Source organism: Clytia hemisphaerica, unplaced genomic scaffold (assembly GCF_902728285.1).
Source record: "Clytia hemisphaerica strain Z4C2 unplaced genomic scaffold, Clytia hemisphaerica genome assembly, whole genome shotgun sequence".
Taxonomy (NCBI): Eukaryota; Metazoa; Cnidaria; class Hydrozoa; order Leptothecata; family Clytiidae; genus Clytia; species Clytia hemisphaerica.
The window spans coordinates 138,359-165,960 of NW_027104389.1; the positions used below are offsets into that span (position 1 = coordinate 138,359).

General features: G+C 36.6%; 1 protein-coding gene across 2 annotated transcripts in view; it reads right to left on the reverse strand.

The window, feature by feature from the left end:
• The window catches only part of LOC136819605 (fibropellin-1-like), a 151,692-nt gene that overhangs the window by 13,494 nt on the left and 110,596 nt on the right, over positions 1-27,602 (reverse strand). For both annotated transcript variants that reach the window (XM_067075846.1, XM_067075845.1), the window contains exons 13-20: positions 15,033-15,143; positions 13,487-13,597; positions 12,488-12,601; positions 5,226-5,506; positions 4,177-4,339; positions 2,568-2,725; positions 1,414-1,519; positions 279-389 (exon numbers count right to left, since the gene is read on the reverse strand). In XM_067075846.1, coding sequence (XP_066931947.1) covers positions 279-389; positions 1,414-1,519; positions 2,568-2,725; positions 4,177-4,339; positions 5,226-5,506; positions 12,488-12,601; positions 13,487-13,597; positions 15,033-15,143 — 1,155 coding nt within the window. The remainder of the gene's footprint in view (positions 1-278; positions 390-1,413; positions 1,520-2,567; positions 2,726-4,176; positions 4,340-5,225; positions 5,507-12,487; positions 12,602-13,486; positions 13,598-15,032; positions 15,144-27,602) is intronic.

A 27,602-nucleotide genomic window follows, 5' to 3' on the forward strand; every position in this document is an offset into this window, starting at 1 on the left:
TCCTCAGATCCTAAGTTCCTTAGTCTTAAGTCTAGCGTTAAAACTCAGAGTTAAAACTCTACCCTTCAAACCTACTTTAGAGCACTTACAAATCGATTGTGGTTTCAAAACTTCCCGGTGGATTTCCCTTTTTTCTAAAATATTACGACCATGATTGTAGAGCTTATGGTTCATGATGGCTTCCCGTTGGTTAGAGGTTAATCAGTCCTTGGATTACCCATGATTCATTTCTACTGTGGAATAGCTTATAAATAGATAAAATCTATGGTCAAACTTACCATCACAATTATTACCACCATATCCATTGACACACTGACATTGATATAATTCACCACGTGGCACGCAGATACCATGATTGTGGCATGGGTTCGAATCACAAGGATTCAAATCTAAAATAAAAAAGAACAGAATGGTGATACAAAGTTTAAAGGCCGGTATCCACTTGCGCGCGCTGCGATGGCATCTTTTGGCTTCAATCCTTTTTGCTTGGAAAAAAATCTTACGTCATAAAAATGTAGCGCGCGCTCAAAAAAAAACTTTAAAAAAATCTTTTTCAACCGTTACGTCAGATCGCACCAATGGAGTTGCTTCATTTTTCTTTTGACCAATAGCGTGGAAGCTTTGCTAGTAAAAGTGCGATCGAAGCGCGCGTAACTGGAGACCAGCCTTAAGAGGAGTGATGAGGCGTATTGAGGCGTAGCCATGAATTGTAAGATTCTACCACTCTATCACAGCCCCCTATGGAACTTTTACCCATAGTGGAGATAAAAAGTTCTATGGACATCTCAATGGGGATAAAAATTCTATTTTCTTAAAAAAGTTTCTTAAAAAATCCAGTGGGATAATTTTAGAGTCCCTTTTTAAACATTGATCAAAGTCAATTTTTCAGTTGGGCTAAAGTTTTAGAGTATTTTTCCCACCGGGGCAAAGTTTTCACCCAAATTTTCAAGTGAGGCTGGGCCCCAGCAGGTCTGTGACACAGGGGTGTGCTCAACCGCACAAAACAAAAATAAACAAGATTATTATGCGAGGGTTCATACCAAAAATATTTACAACATTGACTTAAGCAAGGCGTAACTAAATCACCCTGTATATTCTTTTATGCTATATATTCCTCAGAAAAGTTAGCTGATCATGGGTGAAAATGACGTCACACAAGAATCTGTCTGCAGGGGGGTACTTAGTAAGTTCATGTGTCGGAGGATGTCGAAGGTGACGGTGAATGAAGTCGACGCAAAACAAAGTCGATAGTTGACATGCACCTAATTAGACGACGGTATTTTTTTATTTACCGTCGTCGAGCGAAAGTGAACGTTGATTTTGTACAAAATGTCAACTTTGCTTTATACCGTCCCCTTCGATTTATCTCGAATACGTAAACTCGCTATTGTACCAAGTTGGAAAGATACGTACGTTGGCAGTGAGCGCCAAGGAATCCAACTCTGCACTGACAAACATACATATCGTGCAAAGTTCGTTTCACGACCGACGTTTTGGGATCTCTAATACTAATCATCACCTGTGGTAAAAAAAAAACAAAAAAAAATTCTTACATTTATAAAGCATAACATTGGGCTCCTCCAGAGAAAATTGAATATGGGAATATTTAAGCTTTCTCCAGCAAAAAAAAGTGAATCAAAAATTTGCAGATGGATAGCATTTTAATTTTTTTCGGAGCGCGAGATCAAAAAAAGTAGGCGGCAAACGCTATTTTGCATCTCTCAAGCCAGTAAAATTGCTTGTTGTCACGTGATTTCTTTGGTAGAAAATCCTACCAAAACTTGCTTCACTTTTCGATAAAGACCGCGGATTTAAATTGAACCCCCGGACACTCAAACAGAGCATGTTTACCCCTCGAAAACATGAAATTTTTATGATTTTTCACTACTCCTCGAACAATATATCCTCCATCCCCTAATGTACGAACATTTTCTGGAAGAACCCATTTTGAGTATTCTCACGTGTTTTTTTTCAATTAGTTTTTGTTTCCTTCCTTATTTTCCGAACGTTTTAAAGTAATACTGCTTGAATGGAAAATATTTCGAAAAAAAGATTATTTTATAGTCTAAGAATCGTTTAAGAATAAGGCTTGAAATTGAAAAAGTTTAAGAAGGTTTAACTTTTATATAAAAACTGGGCGGTGGGTATTGCACTAAATAAAAGAATTACCGTACGTATTTACCTACCTAATTTCCCTTAACAATCAAAATGATCTGATTGGTTTTAATTTCAAAATTATGACGTAATTGACCTAAATGAACCAATCAATGCTCAAACAAAGCGTTTAATTGTTAAGAGAAATTTTGTAGGTAAGTACAGTACTCTTAGGTTCTAAATAAACGGGGGACCTAATTGCCGGGGGAGGGGGTTGGAAATTGTACTTCTAAAAAACCAAAAATAAGGTTAATATGGGACTAAGGAGCCTTCTCTTTGACAGCTGAAAATACTTTTAAAAATTAATAAACGGGCTGGTCCTAATAACCCTGGGGGGAAAATTTTCGAAAAATTAACAAGCGGGGGGGGCGTTTATTTGGAACTTAAGAGTATAAAAAACAAGACAAACAAACCTGCGGAATTCGATCTCGTTTTACAGTCACGTGACCTTGTTTACTTCGTTTACCATTCTTATAGTGACGTAATGATGGCACGTGATGACGTTTGTGATGGTGAGGGCGGCGTTTGTATAAACTACGTTGCGTGCGATTTCTTACGTTCGGTTGAACCACTGCAAAACAAAAAGAGTTAAATGAATGTATTTATCAGGCGACTGTCGGCGGACCTTGGAGTCCCCCTTTTTATTTTTTGCTAGAAATTGAAGATCGAATCATAGATTTATAAAGCCCGAAGGGCTAGATGTCGGGCTTTAAGCCATCGCAGGCAAAAAAAGTGAATATCGGAAAAATATTGTTCCTATTGTTTTCGAAAACCCACGAAGCTTCTGATTGGTCAAGTGCTGAAATTCTATTGTAATGTCACGTGATTTAGGTAGGATTTCCTACCTAACCACGGCACATTTTTCAGCAAAGACTTTACATCTAGCCATTCGGGCTTTATAAATCTATGGATTGAATGCTTAGTTGAGGCGCTAAACCTACTCCTTAATCCTAATTACTGCCCTCACTGCCCGACCAGATCAGATTACCCATACAAGCTCCTTATTCGTTGAGTTGGTGGTGACCGGGGATCGAACCCACAATACTTGGATTGCAAGGCGAATGCTCTACCGCCTGAGCTACCCGGCCTGTAGAAATCTACACAAAAGACATTGGAAATGATCGGGGAATGCGCAAGTTATCAAGACTAAAACGGGAGTACCTTAAGGGAACTTATTTTGGCGGGAACTAATTTTGGCGAATTCGGCGAATTAGTTCCCGCCAAAATAAGTTCTCGCCAAAATTAATTTTTTTGCTCTCTCGCCAAAATAAGTTCCCGCCAAAATTAAATATTTTGCTCTCTCGCCAAAATAAGTTCTCGCCAAAATTAAATTTTTTGGTATTTTGCCTAAATAACTTCTTGAGTTCATAAAAAAAGTTTCAAGTAAGGTAAAATAGAGCAGATTTAGGCTGTCATTCGCCAATTCTCGCCAAAATTAAAAAAAAATCATCAATCGCAAAAATAAGTTCTCGCCAAAACTAAAAATTTTCAGGATTTTTTTACCGCTCGTCAAAATTAGTTCCCACCAAAATAAGTTCCCTTAAGGTAAATGCTTATAGTCCTTCGCCACAGTGTCGGTAAGGAGCAAAAGGTAGGCTGCACGCATCCCATGAATTTATCTTGATATAGGGGATGCGTATCGTGTATGAAATTCCCGTCCGAGAGTTAGCCCAAATAAGTTGGGACATAAATATTGGGCCATTCCATTTTATATCCATACATGGGGTGGACGAAGTTATTCTAAAACTTCCAGGGGGAAAGACGAATTTTAGTTCGTCCACCCTCACTTTAAGGTATGAAAAGAATCTTTCCAAGAGTATTTTTAAAATTTTTGGCATTTTCCAGGGGGGCAGCCACACATTTTCAATAATTTTTCTTAGACTTGAAAAGGTTTGTCCACCCCTGTATGGTCTTTTTTATGGAACAGCCCATTGTAGACTATATGCATCAAAACATATCAGAGGGAATGCGTGCAGCCTAGAAAGAAAGTTGGCAGGGAGAGAGAAAAGAATGGAGACTTACCTTTGTTCCGCTTGGCGACACCTTCTCGAAGGAGCTGATGGTGACTGGCCAGGTCATCTTGGAAATGGTGGTTAGGGTATAAACCAACGTGATGACCTCCCAAATAATCGTGATCATGATAATCATGGTATCCTTCCACATTCTTTGCGTGGTAGATTTGTTTCTAGGAACGAGACAATTATTAGATTATTACTAGCAGTTTATTGTGTTAATTGATCATGGCAGAGAGCGGGAGTATAAGGGCGGTGGGCGCTTGCTAAAAGTAGAGCTTAGGCATGGTTTTCACGATACTCTAGACCCTTTCTGTGGTTTTCGGATGAAAAAATACACAGCACACAGCATTTCTGAACTAATCAATTCTTTGTTCTTTGCTTGCTTTTCTGTATGAAACAGGTAGTTTCAATAAGCCCACCAACATAGCCATAGTCGAATGTTGTTTAAAACACCTGATTACTTGTGAAAATGGACAAAAATACTCAAAAAGCGGCAAAAAAAGAACATTTTTAGACTTATAACTCAAAAAGTTAAAAACATCCGAAGACTTAAAAAAATTTTGTTGCTCTTATAAATAAACGTGTAGCCATAGTCGAATGTTGTTCACAATGTTACAAGGCGCCGTTTCTTCCAAAATTAAATTGAATTGACAAGCGCCAGTTCTTCAAAAATGGACATACAGCAGGGTCACGCCAATTAAAGGGTCGTTACTGGGCTAAACATGCAAAATCGTTAAAAACGCTTACCTTGAGGGAAGAAATTTTAACGGGAAGAAATTTTGCGTAATTTAATTTGGCGTTTGAGAGGACTTTTTGTTTACAATATGGCCTATTTTGCCCTAAAAAGACCAAGGTGATTTTTGAGTCCTGAGAATATGCATGTTTCGTGGATTTTAATTTCACAGATTTGTCGAAAAACTGCGAAAGTAAATTCTTCGAAAATCTCTTTCCGTAAGGTACCTCAAAAATATGGTCAGCGTCACCATAGTGTCTGTCCTTCAGGGTCTCTTCCCCCCATGCCTAGAATGAAAATTTTCTATTCCCGCTGCATATTACCTCAAAAATGTGGTCCGGGTCGTCTTGAGTCATATGGAAATGATGCACCTCGCTTGACAAAACATGCTCATCTGGTACAAACTCCATTGAATGGTCATACATATTATATAACGGTTCATGATGTATAGTCTCGTTCATGATAGGCCCAACAACGGACACTACACTTTCATCGGTACCGTGAAATTGTGGTCCTTCATGGAAAGATAAGTCTTGCACGTGTTGAAGATGGCTTTGACATGTTCCTCCGTGTCTGCAAGGGTTTGGTACGCATGCGTCCATTTCTATAGAAAGTATGATTTATTTATTTTCAACTTAAGGGCTACCAACACATTCTCACACTTATTTCTACCATTATATGTCGTTTCGTTCTTTGATAGTTAGGGTTAGGGTTTGAAATATGTCGTTCTTTGATAGTTAGGGTTAAGGTTTGTCGTTCTTTTTGTCGCCTTTTAATAGTTATTTGTCATTCTTTTTAGATTGTCTGGATAGTATTTATACCGTAACTACTAATATGGTAGATTTACAGATGTTTACATATCTACACATATGGTAGAAATAAGTGCGAGATTGGCCTGGGGCTACATACACTACACAATATGCTGACATGCTGACGAAGTCACGAAAGATGACGAGAATTTCTACTGAAGCAGTCGCTTCAATTTTCTGTTTTACACTACATATATGATAAGATGTTGCTGAGTGCCGACAATATATTGAAAATAGATGTCCGCAATATATTGTCAGCTTGATTCGCAATATTCCAACAATATAGGGGGATTGTTTACAGAAAGAAAATTCCTTTTTTAAGAAGAGCACCTGCTGTTTACTTCGTACATTACGGTCCGCAAACTATATTGTTGAGTATTGCTCACTACAGTTGACTCTCGCTAATTCGAACTCGAAGGGGAATCTTATTTGTTCGAATAACAGAGAGATTCGAATTATTGAAAGCATGTTACGAAGGTTTTTTCCTTGAGGGAGATTGAAAATTAGTTCGAATTATAAAAAGATTCGAATAATGGAAATTCGAATAACCGTGAGTGTATTCTTTATTTATTGATCTATTATTATCATATAATTCGAAATTAATTTATTCTTTATTTTTGATATTTAACTAGGCTGCATGCATCCCCAAATTACTTTTGATATAGGGGATGCGAATCAGGCTCTGATATCGCTTCCGAGAAAATTACCGAATAGCTATGTATTTTGCAGAATTTTGGCGACTTGTATTTTTCAAAAAACTCGATGTGTATTGTTTGAGTTATTTGATGACGTAAATAGAAATCAAATAAAGATTCAAATAAAAAGAACATATGGCTAGAAATCTCTCTTTCTCCTCTATTTATTTTTGTTTATCGAAATTAATTGTATTAGCAAACAAAACTCTCAAGATAACAAAAGACGACAAACTGTCAATCAAAGTTCTCTATCATTCAACTCTTTTTTTGGTTAGCAGATTTTTTGCTAAGTTCGGAACGGTTTTGTGAGCCTGATTCGCATCCCCTATATCAAAACTTATCAGAGGGGATGCGGGCAGCCTAATATTTAACGGGCATACAGGAAAACTGGGAGGTGGGAGGCGGGAGGCTGAACCGGGAGCCGGGAGTCGGGAGGCTGAAATCGAAAGTGGGAGGCGGGAGGCGGGAGGCTGAAAACGAAAGTGGGAGGCGGGAGGCTAAAATCGAAAGTGGGAGGCGGGAGGCTAAAATCGAAAGTGGGAGGCGGGAGGCTCAAAACGAAAGTGGGAGGCGGGAGGCTCAAAACAAAAGTGGGAGGCGGGAGGCTGAAAACAAAAGTGGGAGGCGGGAGGCTGAAAACAAAAGTGAGAGGCTCAATTATAAGGCCACGCACAAACGTTTTTGGTCAAGGGATAGGTAACAAAGAGCTGAGAAAAATCAGATCATTTATTTTTTATAAACACACACAATCCATCAAAAAAATATTTCAAATAGTATGTTATCATCCGTTTCCGTTCAAAAAAAGTGTTTCCCCGATTTACGTTTTCGGCAAAACATTCCCGAACGGATTTCTAGAATCTAGCATCGCTTATATGGCTAGCCCTAAGCAAGTATTAGTTGTTATTCTGATCGGAATACTCTCAAATGATTACGCCAGTATCGACAAAATAACAATGAAAATCCTTTGTATGCGCGAATGAAAATGTTTTACGCAATTACATTACGTCATTTTTTATTACTTTTTATGGTAATATATAAACATTTGCTCTCGCCTATTAGAACCGGAACGGTTGGCAGACGATATCATCCACCAGGATGCAAGTGAAATTTTTCAATCTACGGACCTAGACGGGGGTTCGGTTATTATCAGTTAGGGTTAGGGTTGGAGCTCGAGAGTCACAATATAAGGCCGAAGGCCTTCTTAGGGGCATCCGTACCCTGTGACCTAACTTAGGATCCCGTAGGGATCCTTGTAGGGGCACCGGTAGGGTTGGGAGCTTTCTTAATAAAGGTCTGTAAATTACACACTATAAGTATTTGTGAATGACAGCATTCTGCCGTGTCTCGTTGGCGCTAGCGGTTAGGATTGGGTTTGTACACCAAGGTTGCTTGTATTTGGTGGTTCGAGCCGGGGTCGGAGACCTATTTCACCGGTACGGGCAAATTTCAGAAAAATACTTAGAAAACAATTAGAAACACTAGAGAAAGTCAGAAAATCATGATAGAAGATAGGAAAGTAGAAAATAGGATGCAAGTGAAATTTTTCAATCTACGGACCTAGACGGGGGTTCGGTTATTATCAGTTGGATGGTCCAGGGTTCGAAACCCCCAAATGTATTTTTTTTTTTTCTAAACTAATCTATCCACAGGGATCAAAAATATTTCAGACCTAATCAAAAATATTGATTTTTCAAGCACGGAGGACGAGAAATTTATCTTTTTAAATAGCAGATCTTGTTGTTGTCCTTTAATCTTTTGATACTTTTGATACAATTTTCATCCAAAATCTTTGAATCACAAAGTTCCAATACACTTTCCTCGAGATATACATGGAGGGATATTGGCAAAAAGGGGTACGGATGCTCCGGGGGGGGGGGGGGGGGGATGGGGGGGTACTAGGTTTGCGAGGTGACAGGTATGTCCGAGGCAAAAATCGAAAATCGCCCCTTTGAGAGACAAAATTTTGATGATTTTGGGACCCTTTGAGAGATTTTTTCCCTAAATTTAGTTTAAAAGTCTGTACTAGACGGACACGGTCCTCCGCCTACTTTGAAGTGTTAAAAATTGGTTGGCTAGTCAGACAGGCTAATAACGTTTTTTCTGAAACAAATATTCTTTTGACACTTTTTGCGGACAAAAATCGGTTCGGAAAAACTGGAGCAACCTTCGATTGCCTTATCGGACTTTTTAGCTGTTGGACTAGAACATGTCGGATGCATGACTTTTGAAGACTCCTCCCCCCAGTTTGTGAAATCATCATTCTGAGCAGTTTTCCAAGAGAAAAATAAATAAAATCTGTATTTCCAATTAAATAAGACAGGCTATGAATTTTCGCATTGGAAATTGATTTTCTGTGTGTTTCTCAAGGGAATAATAATCTTCTTTTTCAAAAAGAAAAATTCAACTAATGATTTCTCAAGGAATTTCATTATTTTGTATTTTTTGCAAGGGAAATACCTTTTCTTTCAAAAGAAAATCAATAAAGTGCTGTGATTTTCCTTGGAGAATACGACAGAAATGATTTCCTTTGGAAATTAGCTATAGGGAACAATTGATTTTCCTTGAAAAATACATGAAAATTGATTTTCCGGGGAAAGAATGGAACAAAGGATTTTCCTTGGAAAATACGCAACAACTAATTTTCCTCAGAAAATACGGACCAGTGATTTTCCTTGGAAAATACGATCTAGTGATCTTCCTTGGAAAATACGTAGTAACTAATTTTCCTTGGAAAATACGCAACAACTAATTTTCCTTCGAATATACGCAACAACTATTTTCCTCAGAAAATACGGACCAGTGATTTTCCTTGGAAAATACGGTCTAGTGATCTTCCTTGGAAAATACGCAATAACTTAATTTCTTTGGAAAATACGCAACAACTAATTTTCCTTGGAAAATACGCAACAACTATTTTCCTCAGAAAATACGGACCAGTGATTTTCCTTGGAAAATACGGTCTAGTGATCTTCCTTGGAAAATACGCAATAACTAAATTTCTTTGGAAAATACGCAACAACTAATTTTCCTTGGAAAATACGCAACAACTAAATTTCCTTGGAAAATACGCGATAACTAATTTCCCTTGGAAAATAAGGGACAAGTAGTTTTCCTTGAATTAATTATTTTAATCTTCTTATCTTCTAATCTTTCTTATCCTTTCGGGCTGACCTTCCAGCACAGCTGGTTTATTTCCTTTAATCCTAGGAAGCGTTTCTCTTTATAAAAATAATTTTACATAAAAATATAGCATGCTTTTGTTTCGAAACTGCTGATGCAAGATTTAATTTAAAAAAAATATAACATGATAGTTTTCGAGTGTTATATATATTTAGTGCAATCGGCTCTTGCATGTTGGAAATAATCTAAAATCATTTCTTTAAGAAGTCAATACCTTGACAGGGTAAAATTATACAAGTCATGGCAAAATAAAGGTCTCATGATAATCATTGTTCACTTCTCTTGCACATCAGCTGCGTGGCCGAGTGGATAAGTCGATGAAACGGCAACTTAAGGATAATGATTATAGAGAGTTTGAATCCTATACGGGTGCAACGAAAATTGTCTTATTTTGTCTGTTTTGTCAACATTGATCAAACTTTTTCTGGTTTTATGAGCTCTTATTGATATTTTTGAAAATGTCCGTTAAAATTTTAAGAAACAAAAATTGGGGGGGGGGGGCAGTCAGGCAAATTGACCGACGCCGCGACGGGTATCTGCAGCGGTTTAGCCTATCTGATATTCCGATGGCGTATTGGCGGCCGCCCATGCTAAAGCTCTAAAGGAGCGGACCAATATAAAATATGCCGGACCTTTAGAGCAAAGCGTGTCGTAGCATATTTCCACATCTGGCACCAGATAACGGTTAAGGGTATGTTTTCCAATTTATCAGAAATGCACTGTAAGGGTGGACTTTTGATAAATGCACTGTAAGGGTGCGATTCTAAAAGCCAATTTTTTTGCCGCATATACTGTCAATTGGTAACCCCCCCCCGGGAGTGTCACCTCAGCTCAATGCAGTTTGATTCAAGTACAGTATTTCAAAATGGATCAGGTTGATTAGCGGGTGGAGAGTCAAGAGTTATGACTTTCCCTTAATTGTCTTGAAAATCTAATGTTCCAAAACTTTCTACTAAAAAAATGCTAAAAAATCGGCTTTCGTCTTTTTTTATTATATCTTTAACTTATAAACACTTTTTTCAGAACCACGATGAAAAGAAAAGCAAAACTGACTGAATATGCTGCCAAAAAAGTGATTGACAGGTCTAGAAAATGATTGACAGGCCCGGGTTAGATATTTCCGTGAGCAATCTCGTTATATTTATCAAAAAGTAATACTTGTAGTACATGTTTTTTTTTTATAAGCAAGTGTATGCCCCTTGGTTAGGCTCATGTATGCCTAAGTGTTCAAAGCATCCAGGCATATTTTATGCTTATCATATGCTTAAGAATCATGCTTATGATTCACCCCGAGCCAAGTTTTTAATGAAATTTCAAAAATTTTGTAAAAATTTGCTCAGATTTTGGGAGCAGTGGAATGTAGCTAGCCGTGGAATGTCTTATTTTTTACTTGAACTCTACCAAACCTTATTTTAAACAGATAAAAATGACCACTTGAAAAATATTTTAGGCTGGCATATATGCTCATGTTATGCTTAGGAATTCTGCAAATCTGAGCCTTCATATGCTTATAAGCGTTATGCTTATAAAAAAAAAACATGTAGTAGTACTTGTGGAAAGCCCAATTATTCTACTTTTTCGAATGCTGTGTCATGGAATTTTTTTAACAATTAAATAGAACGGGGTTTCCTCTGATGTAAACAAACCTCGAGTCCTATCCTGAAAATTGACATTGAGCGTAGAAAAAAAGACAAATGAAAGTATTTTCCTTTTTAATTCATATTTCCAATAATTAAAGACTAACTTATGAAAACACCAAGAGTGAAATGTAGCTAAATGATTAGAACGCCTTGCGACTTAGCATTTTTTTTCAAAACTGAAAATTTGACCCCGGCTCGAACTACCAAAGTCTCGTAATAATGATTCTGAGTCCGGCACGCTAGCAATGTACTGTCGAGCCGGTACAATACTAAGCAATTCAAAAATCCTTATAAAAAACACTACTGCATATACGGGTGAACTGATCTTGGACCTCATGGGCTAGGCTAACTGTTTAGATCAATTACATACTCCAGGCTCCGTAAGGATCCTTATTATAATTGAAAAAGTGTATACTAACAAAGGATACGGAACTCGTAAGAGTGCTTTTTAAACCGTTGTCTTTGTTTATCTTCACAAGATTTTGTTTATCTTTGCAACTTGGTTCTCGTCTATTCGTTTTCAGCCTATATCACCTTCGATTTCAGCCTCCCGACTCCCACCTCCCGCATCCCAGCTTTCGTTTTCAGCCTCCCGCCTCCCACTTTCGTTTTAAGCCTCCCACCTCCCACTTTCAATTTCAGCCTCCCGCCTCCCATTTTCATTTTCAGCCTCCCGCCTCCTACTTTCAATTTCAGCCTCCCGCCTCCCACTTTCGTTTTCAGCCTCCCGCCTCCCACTTTCAATTTCAGCCTCCCGCCTCCCACTTTCGTTTTCAGCCTCCCGCCTCCCACTTTCAATTTCAGCCTCCCGCCTCCCACTTTCGTTTTCAGCCTCCCGCCTCCCACTTTCGTTTTCAGCCTCCCGCCTCCCACTTTCGATTTCAGCCTCCCGACTCCCGGCTCCCGGTTCAGCCTCCCGCCTCCCGGCTCCCAGTTTTCCTGTATGCCATTTAACGACAGAATCCTTCATACGGAAACACACGAAAAACACTGGGCGTTTGCTACCAGTTTCATTTGTTTAAATTCAAAACTGGTGGCAAACGCCCGGTGTTTTTCGGGTGTTTCTTGATATTAATGACGTAATCTTTTATACAGAAATCACAAAAAAACACTGGGCGTTTGCCACTAATTTCATTTGTTTAAATTCAAAACTGGTGGCAAACGTCCGGTGTTTTTCGGGTGTTATTAAAAGATTACATCGTGAACATCAAAAATTTATAATTATGCAGGAAAAGATTTTCTGTTTTCATTAAATACATACCATCACATTGACGTCCGTGGTACGGGAAAACGCATTCACACGCGTAGCCAACGTCATTACTTGCCGGCATACACGTTCCTCCGTTGCGGCAGGGGTTGTGGTCACAAACGTTGACTGTGTGGAGGAGAAAAACAAAAGAATAAGTCACAATCGTTCTATAAAATACTGCCGTGACTTCTCTATGATCTATACACCTTTTCGACCATAGCCGCCAATTGACGCGCGGGTATTTTTTTCCGATTCATCCCACTAAAGCCGTCCCATTCCTTTTTCGGCACCTATAGACAATAGAAAAATGTGCCAAAAAAGGGTTGGATCGAGTTTAGTGGGATAAAGCAGACAAGAAAATGCCCACGCGGCAATTGGCGGCTACAGTCGTAAAGGTGTATTTGTTGGTCGAGGAAAATATAATTTATGCAATGTAAACAAACTTTTAAAAAGACATTAATTAGCTCTTTCAAATTTGATTGACACTTTTATTTAAAGATTGTCTCAAAAGTATGTGGTCACTTTACTTTCTCAGCATGCAAAAAATATATGCTCTGACAAGAATTTGCTGTACTTGCAGAGCAATTAGTGCCATATAGCAGCCAAAAATACCGGGTGTTTGCCACTTATTTTGAATTTAAACAATGAAACAACATATCGGCAAACAACCGGGATATCTTGGGCTTTTCAAATAAATTTAGCGTGGATTTATTTTCGCGAAAAAATTAAAATCTGAAAATTGGCCAAAAACCCGAAAGGAAAGTGAAAGAAATTGAATAAAAAAGAGGCCTATTAACGAAAATTTCATGTTCTTGATTCGCGATAAAATTCTTAATACTTTCGTATACAAAATTAAGTTATGAATATCTTGAAACAGATTTTAAAAAAAGGAGAGAACCCAGCTAGCAGACAACGTTGTTTCAACGTTTATCTTATATTCACCATGTCCATATAACGTTACATGAACGTTAAAAGAACGTTTGTGTGCTAGCTAAGAAAAATCAAGCTTACTATCACATATACGGCCGAAGAATCCGAGAGCGCATTTGCAGTGTAAAACGTCATCAATCTCATGGCAACGTCCTCCATTTAAACATGGGTTGTTGTGGCATAGTTTCTCCTCTGAATTGAAAGAAGAAAAGTATATTATTATAAGGAGCTTAGACATTAAAGCTAGACATAACGAATATCAATTGTAATTTTTTTAGACCAACTTGAGAATGCTTGTGAAAACGTTTATTGGGAAAAAAGTTTAGCTGTTTATTTTCAAAATATAATTATATGGAGCTACCTTATCGGGGAAAAATTCGTCGGGGAAAATTTTGGTCGGGGAAAAATATTCGTCACTTGCTGGTAGTTGGTAAACGCATAAAGGCCGGGGAAAAATTTCGTCGGGAAAAAATATTCGTCACTTTGGCCAAAATTTCGTCACTTTTCCCCGACGAAGTTTTCTCCGATAATGGCCTAAGGAGTAAGCACCTCAAACCAGCGGCTCCCAGTTTGACTCCCCGCTTTCTCCAATGCCCCGTTCTTCAGTTCATAGATAGCCGGGCCGGATGGCCTAGAATGTTTTAGAGTCCATGCTTATCCACTAAAAATATCGACTCTTTTTATAACTCGATATCTAAACTTAAATAATTGTTTTTCTTGTAATAAGAGCCAGGCGGGATAAAATATGATTGGCCAATGTCACGAGGATGGGAGATCTTTCACTTTCGAACTGCTTGGGTAAGTTATGGCATGTCTTAGAATTACCATAATTTTTAGATCGCATTACCGACAGAAAACGACCAAACAAATGACTGAACATGAAGAATACTATGATGTAGTTTCTAATCTGATGTGTAACCTAATTGTTTTTTCGCTGATTTTCGCGAAAAAAACTGCTAAAACTGATTATGACGTCATAATCGATGATAAAAACTAAAAATTGAATTTCTCAAGAATGGTTTATCCAATTGTCTTCAAATTTTCACCAAAGTCGATCATTTTAACTGAAAAATAAGTCTTATAGAAAGCATTAAGACTGATTGCACACTAAATAATCATTAATTGGGTGAAAAATCATACGAAAAAATATTTGATGTTAGACCAATTGTACTGATTACCCATAATGCCTTTCAACCCACTTATGCCCACTGACCTTTATATAACCAGGACCAAGCTATATCTACCAACCTTGATTGAAGTTTTTAAAATTTAAGTGGTACCCTAATAGATAGCAATACTCGATCCTTTATGATTTAATGAAATTAGCCTTTTAATGTTTTTCACCCACATTGAGTGGCAGGATCAAGGAACTGTGTTCAGAGTATTGGTATAAAGCATAGATTTATAAATCCCGAAGGGCTACATGTCGTAGCGGAAAAAATATTATCGCTATTATTTCTGAAAACCCGCGAAGCTTCTGATTGGTCAAGCGCCGAAATTCTATTGTAATGTCATGTGACCTAGGTAGGATTTCCTACCTAACTACGGCACACTTTTCAGCAAAAGTTTGACATCTAGCTCTTCGGGATTTATAAATCTATGATGTAAAGGCCAATACTTATTATACCTTGACAAATACGTCCCATGTAGCCTTGCGTGCATTGACAAACGTAACCGTTTTGACTTTCAAAACACGCTCCATTATTCAAACACGGCGATGGGTAACAGTGACTTTGTACTGAAACAGAAGAGAAAAACTTTAAGAGTAATATTTTAGTTCAAATTATAGAGAGATTCGAACAATAGAGATTCGAATTAGAGAGAAATGACTGTTCGCAAGAACACTACTGGGTCAAGGCAAGATTTTCATCAACCTCGCCCCCGTGTATTCCAGGCTTTATCAACGTTGCTGATGGACGCCCCTGGGGGTACTAGGGTTGGCGGATTAGGGTTATGTGCGGGCGAGAACTCCAAAAACCGATCCTTAAAGGGACCAAAGTTTGGAAATTTTTCTTCCATTTTCGAAAAATGTCTTACCCTCAGAGAGACTTTTCTACATTTTTTTCTCTCGAATTAAAAAAAATTCCTGAAAATCGTGAATTTTCCGACCCTTACAGGGACTACTTTTTCTGATTTTTGTAAAGACTTTGGAAGGTAAAAAAACCGACCCTTATCGTCCGCACATACCCAGTACCCATTTTTGCAAAAGTACCCCCCCCTCCAGGGTTTAAATTAGCCTAAGAAAGTCTCTTTTTATACATGTTTTTTTTTTATAAGCATTGCACTTATAAGCATATCTAGGCTCAGATATGGGGAAAAATTAAGCATATGGCAAGCATTACTTGAGCCTACGAAAAATGTTTTTTTCCTAATTTTGGCTTTTTTTGGCTGGAATTTGACCGTTTTTTAGCATTTCCCTAAATTTATGCTTTAGATTTAAGCATCCCCTCAAGCATTTTTCAGCCTTATTAAGCTTTCGATCTAAGCATCTCTGAGCCTGTTTTCGGATTTTTGTATGCTTATAAAAAAAAACATGTACTTCGGAAAAAAATATTCAATACAAATCTACCAGTCTTGAAAAAGAATGAAATAATACTGAAAAATACTGGCACCAAGACACTTGTAATTAAGAAGTCTGCGACCGCAGTCGGAGGCGACCCGAATGCTCCTATTTCGATAGCTGTCTACCCGAAGGTAGGGGAGGGCGCACCTCTTTCTCCCTGGATTGCTCCACTTACCCTTGATCCTTCTCTTAATTACTGAGCATCAAGCAGAGAGGCATCAAGTATCAGTTTGGGAAACTTTAGTATGACCCGGCTGGGGGTTGAACCCACAACCTCGCGCACCGTAGCTGGATACTCTACCACTGCACTACGGTCGCTAAATTTGGCACCAGAACACGTAATAAAGCATATAAAGCAGAAAAAATAAGATTTGTTCCAAGAATAAAAATACGATACTTCTGTGAAGTTGTAAAGATGAAACTGAAAGTTGTCAATTTCAGCAAATTTGAATCTTATTAAGAAATGTCTGAATTTGGTCATTATCATCATTCATTCTTCCGATGAACTTCTACCATTGACTTTAAAAGTCAACTTTAAAACCTTGCGCCGCGTTTTGAATGATAGGATTGAATCTAGCGCTTTAATCTTCACCTGGCGCATTTTTCGAAATTTGGCGATAGATTTTACTTTCAAACGGGACTTTGTAACAGGGCCACGCACCTTGGAAAAATATGGTATGGGAAATACGTTAATTGTATTCATTTTGACGGGGTTTAAATTTGACAGTTTTTTGAAATCTGCCAAATAAAATACCCACCACAATCTTTGGAATTAACCCGCCAAATTTAACAAACTCTTTTTTATGGAGTTCAAACTCAATGACTTCGATAATGGGCTCTTCCGAAAAAATGTCCGTACATGGGGAATGGAGGATATGTTGTCCGGGGGTAGCGAAAAATCATCAAAATTTGCCTTGTCCAGGGGGTAAATTTGCTCTGTCCGGGAGTAGTTTGGGTTGTCCGGGGGGTAAATCACTGAAAATTGTTATATCCTCCACCCCCCATATTCAATTTTTTTGTGGAAGAGCCCAATTTCAAAACAGATCGTCCACACTGCGCATATCCAAAGGAAGGGATGTGGCAAATGTGACAATCTGACCTGGTTATTCAGCCAAAACAATCAAAACCGAGTTGTCTTTGGTTTGAAAACGAAAGTGAAAGCGACTGAGCTCTAATATTTCTATTTCTAATTTTGGTCTTTTAATTTGAGTCATTGTTTTGATTTAGCCAATCATAATGCTCAAAAGTTCATTTAATATTCACCCAAATCTGAATGAAGAAGGTCACAGCGGTCATCCAACCTGAGCATAATCTCTTACGGGGCAAACGGATTTAAAGTGCTTACGTGCCACGCACAGAGTATCAGAATTTGCTCGGAAAATTATGGCTTAAACTTCTTGATTTCATTGTAATGACTGGACTAGACTAGGCATAACTTTTACCAATAATGTACTGCCGCAATTTACCCGATTGCACCAAAAAAAATAAAAATATATATACAGTTTTATGAAGATATTGTGAACTAAAGATTAAAGATATTTTGTTGATTCTACAGAGGAAAGATTAACTTAACTTTTGGTACCGGGTGTGCCACAAAAAGGTTTTTTCTCTTTAAAAATAATTTTCTCGAGGGCTAAAAGTTTTAAAAGAATCATTCCTATTTCATTGGAAAAAAGAAAAATAAACTTAAATTTTGATGGGTCATTTATTAAATTTGATTCATTAGATCAGAAGTTATGTTTGATTGAATAAAAAGTTACTTTCAGAAAATACTCGCACACCCAGTAAAACTTGAAAATCGGTTCACTCAACCAAAAGTTATGTAAAAAAAACTGAATATTTTGACCAACAAACTATCACCATCTATCACTCTACTAAATAAACAATTCTTAATACTTATAAGTTACACGTTTTTTTAATAATAGCAAACTATATAAGAACATAAGGCTTCGATAGCCAAAATGTTAAGAACAAGTTAATGACATTTTAAAGCCTTGCGGAGTCTAAAACACCCAATTCCTTTTTAAAGGAAAATCGACCAAAATACTCACAAAATGGTGAAATTAAGAACATGATAAGAACATTTTTAGGCTTAAAAGTCAAAAAGTTAAGAACATCCGCAGGCTTCAAAAATTTTGGATGTTCTTACAATAAAATAACGTGTACAACAAGAAAACGATACACGCTTTTTTTTTTATAAGAATGGTGTAAATCCATTTCATCATGGATATTCTTAACTTTTTTGGGAAAATCATCCTAAAATATTCTTACAGCATTCTTTAGGTTAGGATCCTAATTCAGACTAGATTTAACATTTAGTACATACGTCTCAAAATTCTATGATGGTAATATTCTTAGCATATTCTTAATTTTTTGGCCATTTTCATCATGGACATTCTTATAAAGTGTATTCTTATAAAAAAAAAAGCGTGTAGTATGAAGTGATATTTAAGGAAAATAGTTAGTGGTAAACAACAAACATGACTGGCATACAACTTTAAACATTTTTAAGAACATCCTAAGTTAAAAATAGGATAATGAAAGAAGGTTTTTATTAAAAAAAAAGGCCCTCCAAGTCACCTTTCAAATCACATAATCACTCAAAAAAATTCTAAATCACGTTATCACGAATTAAATTTCCTTTCTATCACGATCACGTTGGTTCCTCCGATCACGCAATCACACACTTTAAAATCTTAAATCACGCAATCACAAACTTTAAAATCTTAAATCACGAAATCACGCACTTTAAAATCTTAAATCACGAAATCACACACTTTGAAATCTTAAATCACGCAATCACACACTTTAAAATCTTAAATCACGAGATCACACACTTTAAAATCTTAAATAACGCAATCACACACTTTAAAATCTTAAATCACAAAATCACAAACTTTAAAATCTTAAATCACGCAATCACACACTTTAAAATCTTAAATCACGAAATCACACACTTTAAAATCTTAAATCACACAATCACACACTTTCAAATCTTAAATCACAAAATCACAAACTTTAAAATCTTAAATCACAAAATCACGCACTTTAAAATCTTAAATCACGAAATCACACACTTTAAATCTTAAATCACGAAATCACACACTTTAAAATCTTAAATCACAAAATCACAAACTTTAAAATCTTAAATCACGCAATCATACACTTTAAAATCTTAAATCACGCGATCACACACTTTAAAATCTTAAATCACGCGATCACACACTTTAAAATCTTAAATCACGCAATCACACACTTTAAAATCTTAAATCACGAAATCACGCACTTTAAAATCTTAAATCACAAAATCACGCACTTTAAAATCTTAAATCATGACATCACGCACTTGAAAATCTTAAATCACGAAATCACGAACTTAAAAAAACCTCAATCTCTTCTAAGTGACTCTCTAATTCGATTTTCGAGGGAACAAGAATTCTCTTCGAATTATAGAGAGATTCAGATTACGGAATACTTTACAACTGGAGGAGAGAACAATCATTTGAGTTCAAATTTACAGAAAGATTTGAATAAAAGAGTTTCGAATTACCGTATTACTTCGAATAAACGCCCAGGGCGTTTATTTTTTCGATTTTAGGAGGGGCGTTTATTCGAGGGGGCGTTTAAAAGAAGGGGACGTTTATTCATGATATGCACCAGTGCAATGACTTCACGAAATTATGTAACTTTTCTGTTTTGTTCCACCCAATACGTCACTTTTTCTATTGTTTAAGTGACGTATTGGGTGGAAAATTTCAAAAGTTCTCAAAAGACTCTCAAGTGGTGCATATCATGAATTAAATCATTTGAGTCTAACGTCGAATATTTAGAGCAAATCTACTCTTTGTTTTAGTTTTATACCAGGATTTCAGTGCAAATTTCTTTGGGTCAGCGATTAAAATTGCATCAAAACTGATCTGGGTCCAAAAAAGACTAAAATCTTCCTTTTCAATCCTAATCAAAACTTGTATCGAAGTATACAAGTCACAAGTTTCTAATAAACGCCCGTCCCCTAGAGGGGGTGTTCATTCGAAGGGACGTTTATGGAATAATTTTCCTTTGAGAAGGGGCGTTTATTCGAGGGGGCGTTTAAAAGAAGGGGGCGTTTATTCGAAGTAATACGGTAACACGAATTGACTGTCAGTATTTCAGAAAATGAAAGTTACTCTTAAACTCTTTCCCAAAGAATGCCAAAGTTTATTTATGACGTATGTTAAATCAAAACAAATCGAGAAAAGATTCAAAAAAAGGGAGAAAACAACAAATAAGAGAGTCTGTTAGTTTACTGTTACTTTTTTGATGTTGATGCATGCTTACATTGACATATTTTGTTCGTTCGTTTTTTTAACTTATTTTGTGGAGTTTTAGTATTTTGTTTTTCTATTTGAAGCAGAATGGAATTGGGCCATTCCATTAAATTTCCATAGGGTGTGGGCGAACCTTGACAAGTCAAAAAACATTTCTTGGAAAAGTGTGGATACCCCCTGGAAAATGGCGAAATTTGCAGAATAAAAACTTGGAAAATTTCTTTTCATACATATTGCCTGAAGATTGTCACCCAAGTGGCATGAAACTGCTATAGTAGCAGAATAAAAAGTGTCTTTTCTTTCTGACTGACATTCTATCATTGCCTGAAGATTGTCACCAAAGTGGCATGAAACTGCTATAGTAGCAGAATAAAAAAGTGTCTTTTCTTTCTGACTGACATTCTATCATTGCCTGAAGATTGTCACAAAAGCGGCATGAAACTGACAGTAGCAGAATAAAAAAGTGTCTTTTCTTTCTGACTGACATTCTATCATTGCCTGAAGATTGTCACCCAAGTGGCATGAAACTGCTATAGTAGCAGAATAAAAAAGTGTCTTTTCTTCCTGACTGACATTCTATCATTGCCTGAAGATTGTCACAAAAGCGGCATGAAACTGACAGTAGCAGAATAAAAAAGTGTCTTTTCTTTCTGACTGACATTCTATCATTGCCTGAAGATTGTCACCCAAGTGGCATGAAACTGACAGTAGCAGAATAAAAAACTGTCTTTTCTTCCTGACTGACATTCTATCATTGCCTGAAGATTGTCACAAAAGTGGCATGAAACTGCTATAGTAGCAGAATAAAAAAGTGTCTTTTCTTCCTGACTGACATTCTATCATTGCCTGAAGATTGTCACAAAAGTGGCATGAAACTGCTATAGTAGCAGAATAAAAAAGTGTCTTTTCTTTCTGACTGACATTCTATCATTGCCTGAAGATTGTCACAAAAGTGGCATGAAATTGCTATAGTAGCAGAATAAAAAAGTGTCTTTTCTTTCTGACTGACATTCTATCATTGCCTGAAGATTGTCACCCAAGTGGCATGAAACTGCTATAGTAGCAGAATAAAAAAGTGTCTTTTCTTTCTGACTGACATTCTATCATTGCCTGAATATTGTCACAAAAGTGGCATGAAACTGACAGTAGCAGAATAAAAAAGTGTCTTTTCTTTCTGACTGACATTCTATCATTGCCTGAAGATTGTCACCCAAGTGGCATGAAACTGCTATAGTAGCAGAATAAAAAAGTGTCTTTTCTTTCTGACTGACATTCTATCATTGCCTGAATATTGTCACAAAAGTGGCATGAAACTGACAGTAGCAGAATAAAAAAGTGTCTTTTCTTTCTGACTGACATTCTATCATTGCCTGAAGATTGTCACCCAAGTGGCATGAAACTGCTATAGTAGCAGAATAACAAAGTGTCTTTTCTTTCTGACTGACATTCTATCATTGCCTGAAGATTGTCACAAAAGTGGCATGAAACTGCTATAGTAGCAGAATAAAAAAGTGTCTTTTCTTCCTGACTGACATTCTATCATTGCCTGAAGATTGTCACAAAAGCGGCATGAAACTGACAGTAGCAGAATAAAAAAGTGTCTTTTCTTTCTGACTGACATTCTATCATTGCCTGAAGATTGTCACAAAAGTGGCATGAAACTGCTATAGTAGCAGAATAAAAAAGTGTCTTTTCTTCCTGACTGACATTCTATCATTGCCTGAAGATTGTCACAAAAGCGGCATGAAACTGCTATAGTAGCAGAATAAAAAAGTGTCTTTTCTTTCTGACTGACATTCTATCATTGCCTGAAGATTGTCACAAAAGTGGCATGAAATTGCTATAGTAGCAGAATAAAAAAGTGTCTTTTCTTTCTGACTGACATTCTATCATTGCCTGAAGATTGTCACCCAAGTGGCATGAAACTGACAGTAGCAGAATAAAAAAGTGTCTTTTCTTTCTGACTGACATTCTATCATTGCCTGAAGATTGTCACAAAAGCGGCATGAAACTGCTATAGTAGCAGAATAAAAAAGTGTGTGTCTTTTCTTTCTGATGACTGACATTCTATCATTGCCTGAAGATTGTCACAAAAGTGGCATGAAATTGCTATAGTAGCAGAATAAAAAAGTGTCTTTTCTTCCTGACTGACATTCTATCATTGCCTGAAGATTGTCACCAAAGTGGCATGAAACTGCTAGTAGCAGAATAAAAGAAAGTGTCTTTTCTTCCTGACTTCCTGACTTACTTTTCATACATCGATATAAATTTTAAAAACACATATATTTTCTTGAATAAAATACGAAGCTTTTGGTAAGAAAAATTTACATTATCAAGTATAAAATTCTTTTCATACCTTAAAGTGACGGTGGACGAACTAAAATCTGTCTTTTACCCCCGGGAAAGTCAAACACTATTTTAGACCCCCGGAAATCTGCTTTAATTACCCCCTGGAAATGTATGTCCACCCCTGTATGGATTGACCCAATGCTTTGGCAGGACTTTCTTTAAATCGGTCTTCAAAGGAGCAAAAAGTTTATTCGAATTAGAGAAAGATTCGAATTACAAAGAGCAATTTAAACCACTTTTTAGCTGAGGAGACAAATATGCTGCCACCTCCGCTGCCGAACAGCCCCCCCCCCAAGGCACCTCTGATTACTAATTTTGGCGTCCCTTTGCTTTTTTACACCGTAGAATTAATAGTTTTTAGCCAAAATAATAACAAAATACCAAAAGATTTTCGACTTCGCTTCCCTCGCGTCATTTTGACAAATATATATTACTTTGAGATGGGGTGCCAAAATCTCAAAATTAAAAAATTGCCTTCCAAGAATAATGGGGGAGGGGGTTGGTGTTTTGGGTCGAAAATTTCCAGGTGGGATTTGGAAATTTTCAGGTTTTAGGTGAGAGAAACAAGTTAAGGTAGGGATTAATTAGGTGGAATTTTTGGTGTTTTGATAAAAGTTAATGGTAGTTTTTTTTAATTTCCAATTTAATTATAATTTCTTCTAAATTTTATGTTCTTTCAATAATTCTTTTACTATACTAAACTTTTCTCCTTTTTATCATTAAACAGTAAGAATTTTTTGTTTTGTTCGGATAGTATTTTTAGCTGGGATCTGGGAGTCTGGATTGAGGGTGGGAATTTTAGGGTTAGGTGGAAATTGGAACCTCCTTGTACACTATGGGGTCAGTATTAAATCCTAGACGTATGTGAGTAAAACCACAGATCTGTAAAGCCCGAAGGGCTAGATTTGCGGCCTTGGTCAAAAAGTGAGGCTCATCTTTGGAAGGATTTCCTACCAGAGTCACGTGACCACTGAAATATGCAATTTCACTGGTTTGAGAGATGTGAAATAGCGTTTGCCGCCTACTTTTTTTGATCTCGCGCTCCGAAAACAATTAAAATGCTAGATCCTACCCATCGGCACGAAATTCAAAAAGTCAAATTTTTGCTTCACTTTTTTTTTGCTGGAGAAAGCTTAAAGTTGCCTATCTAGCCCTTCGGGCTTTACAGATATCTGTGAGTAAAACTGTGAAATTTTGCCGCCATATTGGTTTTCCTGCAAGAGTAAAGTAGTCATGGTTAAAATCTTGAAAAAATGGAACCAATTTGTTTTTTACTTGTATACACGCTTTTTTTTATAAGAATAGTTTACTGTGGATGAGGGGCAAGTATTCTTAAGAAATTGTCAAAATTGAGGATGAAATATTCTTAACGTATTCTTACTTTTTTAGACTTGACTTTTTTACAAACATGAGAAATGATCAATTTGAGAGTTTTGGACTTTTGAGTGAACATTTGGGGCTAAAATTCCTCAAAGCTTCAACTTATCTCTAACAAAGGAAGCAGTTTTTTAACCAAATACAAAATGACTGTATTCTTACCAAATTCTGTGAAATTCACCCTTTAGGGTATTCTTGTGGTATTCTTATGGTATTCTTACGATTTGGCCAATTTTCACCCTGATATTCTTATAGAAGATATTCTTATAAAAAATAGCGGGTAGCTCAAAATGATGTTAACTGTTTACTTTATCAGAGATGTGTCTTTTTCATAATGGAACTTTCAATTTTTCGTTTAGGATATATGTCATTTAACCGACCAAAGAATTAAATTTTACAAATACTTTCATTCCTTTGAACAAGTTTTGCACCCAAGAAAGTGAGACGAAACTGTGAATAAAGAAAGATCTTACAGAGAAGGCAAGGTAATTTTTTCTTACATTTTTGATACACTAAAACATCCTAGTCATATTAGTCCGGGAGCTGGGGGAGGTAAACTATGACAGTCGTAGAGGCACGTGCAAACATATATCATCATGTAGCACTATGTCTAAAATTTACGAATTTACTTGTTTGCTGTACGAAATTTTCTTGTAGATGTCTATTTTACGGACCAGAATGCAAAAAAGCGATATTTTTTTACGTCAATTGTGTTTATTAAATTATATCTAACTTCTAAACGGTTTTTGGAATTAAAACGAAACTTTGCCAATCTGTTACTGATAAAAAGGGCTAACTTTCAATAGCAAAAACATTGCTGTGTCCCTACCAGTTTTTTTCATTTCCTGGTGATTATGCAAAAGTTTCACCTTTTTTTCCACTCCTACCGACAAACGTTTTCAAAAAAAACATGTTTTAAACTTAATTTTTGACGTATTTTTACATTGAATTAATCTTTAGCATATAAGTAAGCGCTGTTGAAAGTTTTGTTTCAAAAGCTTAAGTGAAACTCAAGATATTCAATTGTAAAGACAACCATGTATAATCAAAAACATAACAAAATGATAAAACTGACGTCAAAATTGTTCAAAAATTGTTCAACAAACAATATCCAGCTTTCGTTTTCTTATATTCTAATATTTGGAGAATACCAAAACGCCGTACAATATAATGCATAACTAAACAATTTTCCCCCAAATATGCTTTTGCGCATTGATAAGACAACTTTAGGGAAATTGGGCTATGGATTGAAAGTCTAGTGGTAGGAAATTTCCTAGGGTTAGGAAATCTGCATGAGGTGCAGAAAGACGATGGTTCAACGCCGTGAAGAGGAGGCTTTGTAGAGCTTTGTTAGATTTTTTGTTTACAGAACGTTGTAAACACACGTTTTAGCGTATTAATATAAGGCGTGGTTACATTACATTAATTTATTTCAAAATTTCTGAAATTTTTTAATCAAGTCTTTATGATGTAAAAAATTTACACTCTTTTAAAGAAAAAAAGACGTATAAATTCTTGAAAAAGAAATTATTTCTTGCGATTCTTTACCATTTTTTTGGTAAAGAGTCTAAAGTTTTTTTCTTCACTTCTCTCGAGATCAAAGGCACCGACATGATAGTTCTGTACTTTTTTTTCGATGAATGGATTTTCTAGCGTTTGGAATTTTTAAAACACAATTTGAGATAGGGGTGAAAGATAGGATAAGTTCTAAATAAGATCTAAATTCTTCTTGGTCACGTAGACGAAGTTCAGCAAATATGTTGTTGAAGGCACTTTTTTCGTTCCTCAACTTTAACCACTCGCGTACCCAGCCAGACCTTTTAGCTCGAATTTTCTTTTTCAAATATTATTTCCTCTCAAATCTTTGTTTCAAAAGAATTAGAATTAGCACAATACGTGCTGCACACTCCTTCCACTCATGTCGTTTGTTGAGTGAGAACATGATTGAAGATTTGATACAACATACACAAATTTCAAAAAGACTTTAAAGAAAATATTTAATTTCTTTAATGTATTTTTGATTAAAAAATTTCAAAAGTTTTAAAGATATTAATGAAGTGTAACCACGGCTTTAGAGAAACAATTTCAAAGTGAAAGTTTAAAAGGCCCTCTCCATACCCTTGAATAAAAAAAACTAAATTTATGCATGCCACAGTTGGCTTGCTGGTTCAAAAGAATGTACCTTCTTCATAAAGATCAGAGTTCAAACCGGGACAAAGTAGAATATAAAGATGTTTTAAAAAGTTTTGAAAGTTATAGGCCCGGGGGGGGGGGGGTACTTAGGCAAATGGGGGGGGTACTTAGGCAAATTGAGGGTACGGTATGTGCCGCCCTTAAGGGTACCTTTTTTGGACTTCCAAAGTCCCGCTAAGGGTCGGAAAAATCAGAAAATCAAATTTCAGTCCCAGTAAGGGTCGGAAAAATAGGAAAATTTCAACTTTTTACCCCCTGAAAGATCGAAATTTGGTCAAAATTGGTCAAATTAGTCCCGCTAAGGGTCGTAAATTCCCCAAAATTTTCCTTTGTTTTCACCTTTTTAGTCCCGGTAAGGGTCCAAAGTTCGAAAGTCGGGCGGCACCCCCCCCGTCAGCTCGCAACCCTAGTAACCCCCCCCCCCGGGGTTATAGGGAGCCGCTATTGTAAACAGAAAGTTTTAAAGAGCATCTGAATAAGAATTCTTCGAAAGCAAAAATTATATTTAGGAAGAAGGTTAATTCTAACACATCCAGCTCCAATGTTCCTGTATAGAAAATAGTGTCTTGGCGTCTCAAAGTTAGTCTAGTGGTAGGAAATCTGCATGAGGTGCAAAAAGACGATGGTTCAACGCCGTGAAGAGGAGGCTTTATAGAGCTTTGTTAGATTTTCGAAAACTGTTTACAGAATGTTGTAAACACACACGTTTTAGCCTCTTAATATATAGATTGCATTGCTCACCCGACTCGAGTCTATACATTGAAAAAATTCGCTCCTGTTATATGGCGATTCTGCAACGGAAAAATATGTTGACAGTGCCAATACTGCTGGGCCTTTACGCCGCTTAGGCTTTCTTGTTAATTTCGCCTTAGCGAAAGTATTATACACTTTTTTTTTTATAAGAACAATTTTATAAGAACAATGAGGCTCAAAAATGCCAAAAAATAAGAACAATTTAAGAACAATCCTGAGCCTGGAGTTGCTGAGTTTTAGGTAAAATAAGGGCCAAATTAATGAAATTAGGGTTCAAACCTAAAAATACCCCCAAATTTGCCCTAAAAATAAGAACAGGATAAGAACAATTTGAGGCTCGAAGTGCCAAAAAAATAAGAACAGCCGAGCCTCAACAAAAATTTACTGGTTCTTATAAAAAAAAAAAGTGTAATCAGCATTCTGCGGCGGCGACGGCGGTGAGGAAAAAATTAGAAAACGAAAGTCTTGTGTTGATACGGTGGACGAACTCACTAAAATCAATTTACAAATTACACACTCGTATAACCACGGACGGTTTTCGCAGGTTTTCTTTGGATTACGTCATATATCTTTGTGTCTTTAGCTTCACAGTTGATTTTTTCTTTATTTTCTTGTAAGCATATACTTTATAAGAACCAAATCAATAACTCTTGAT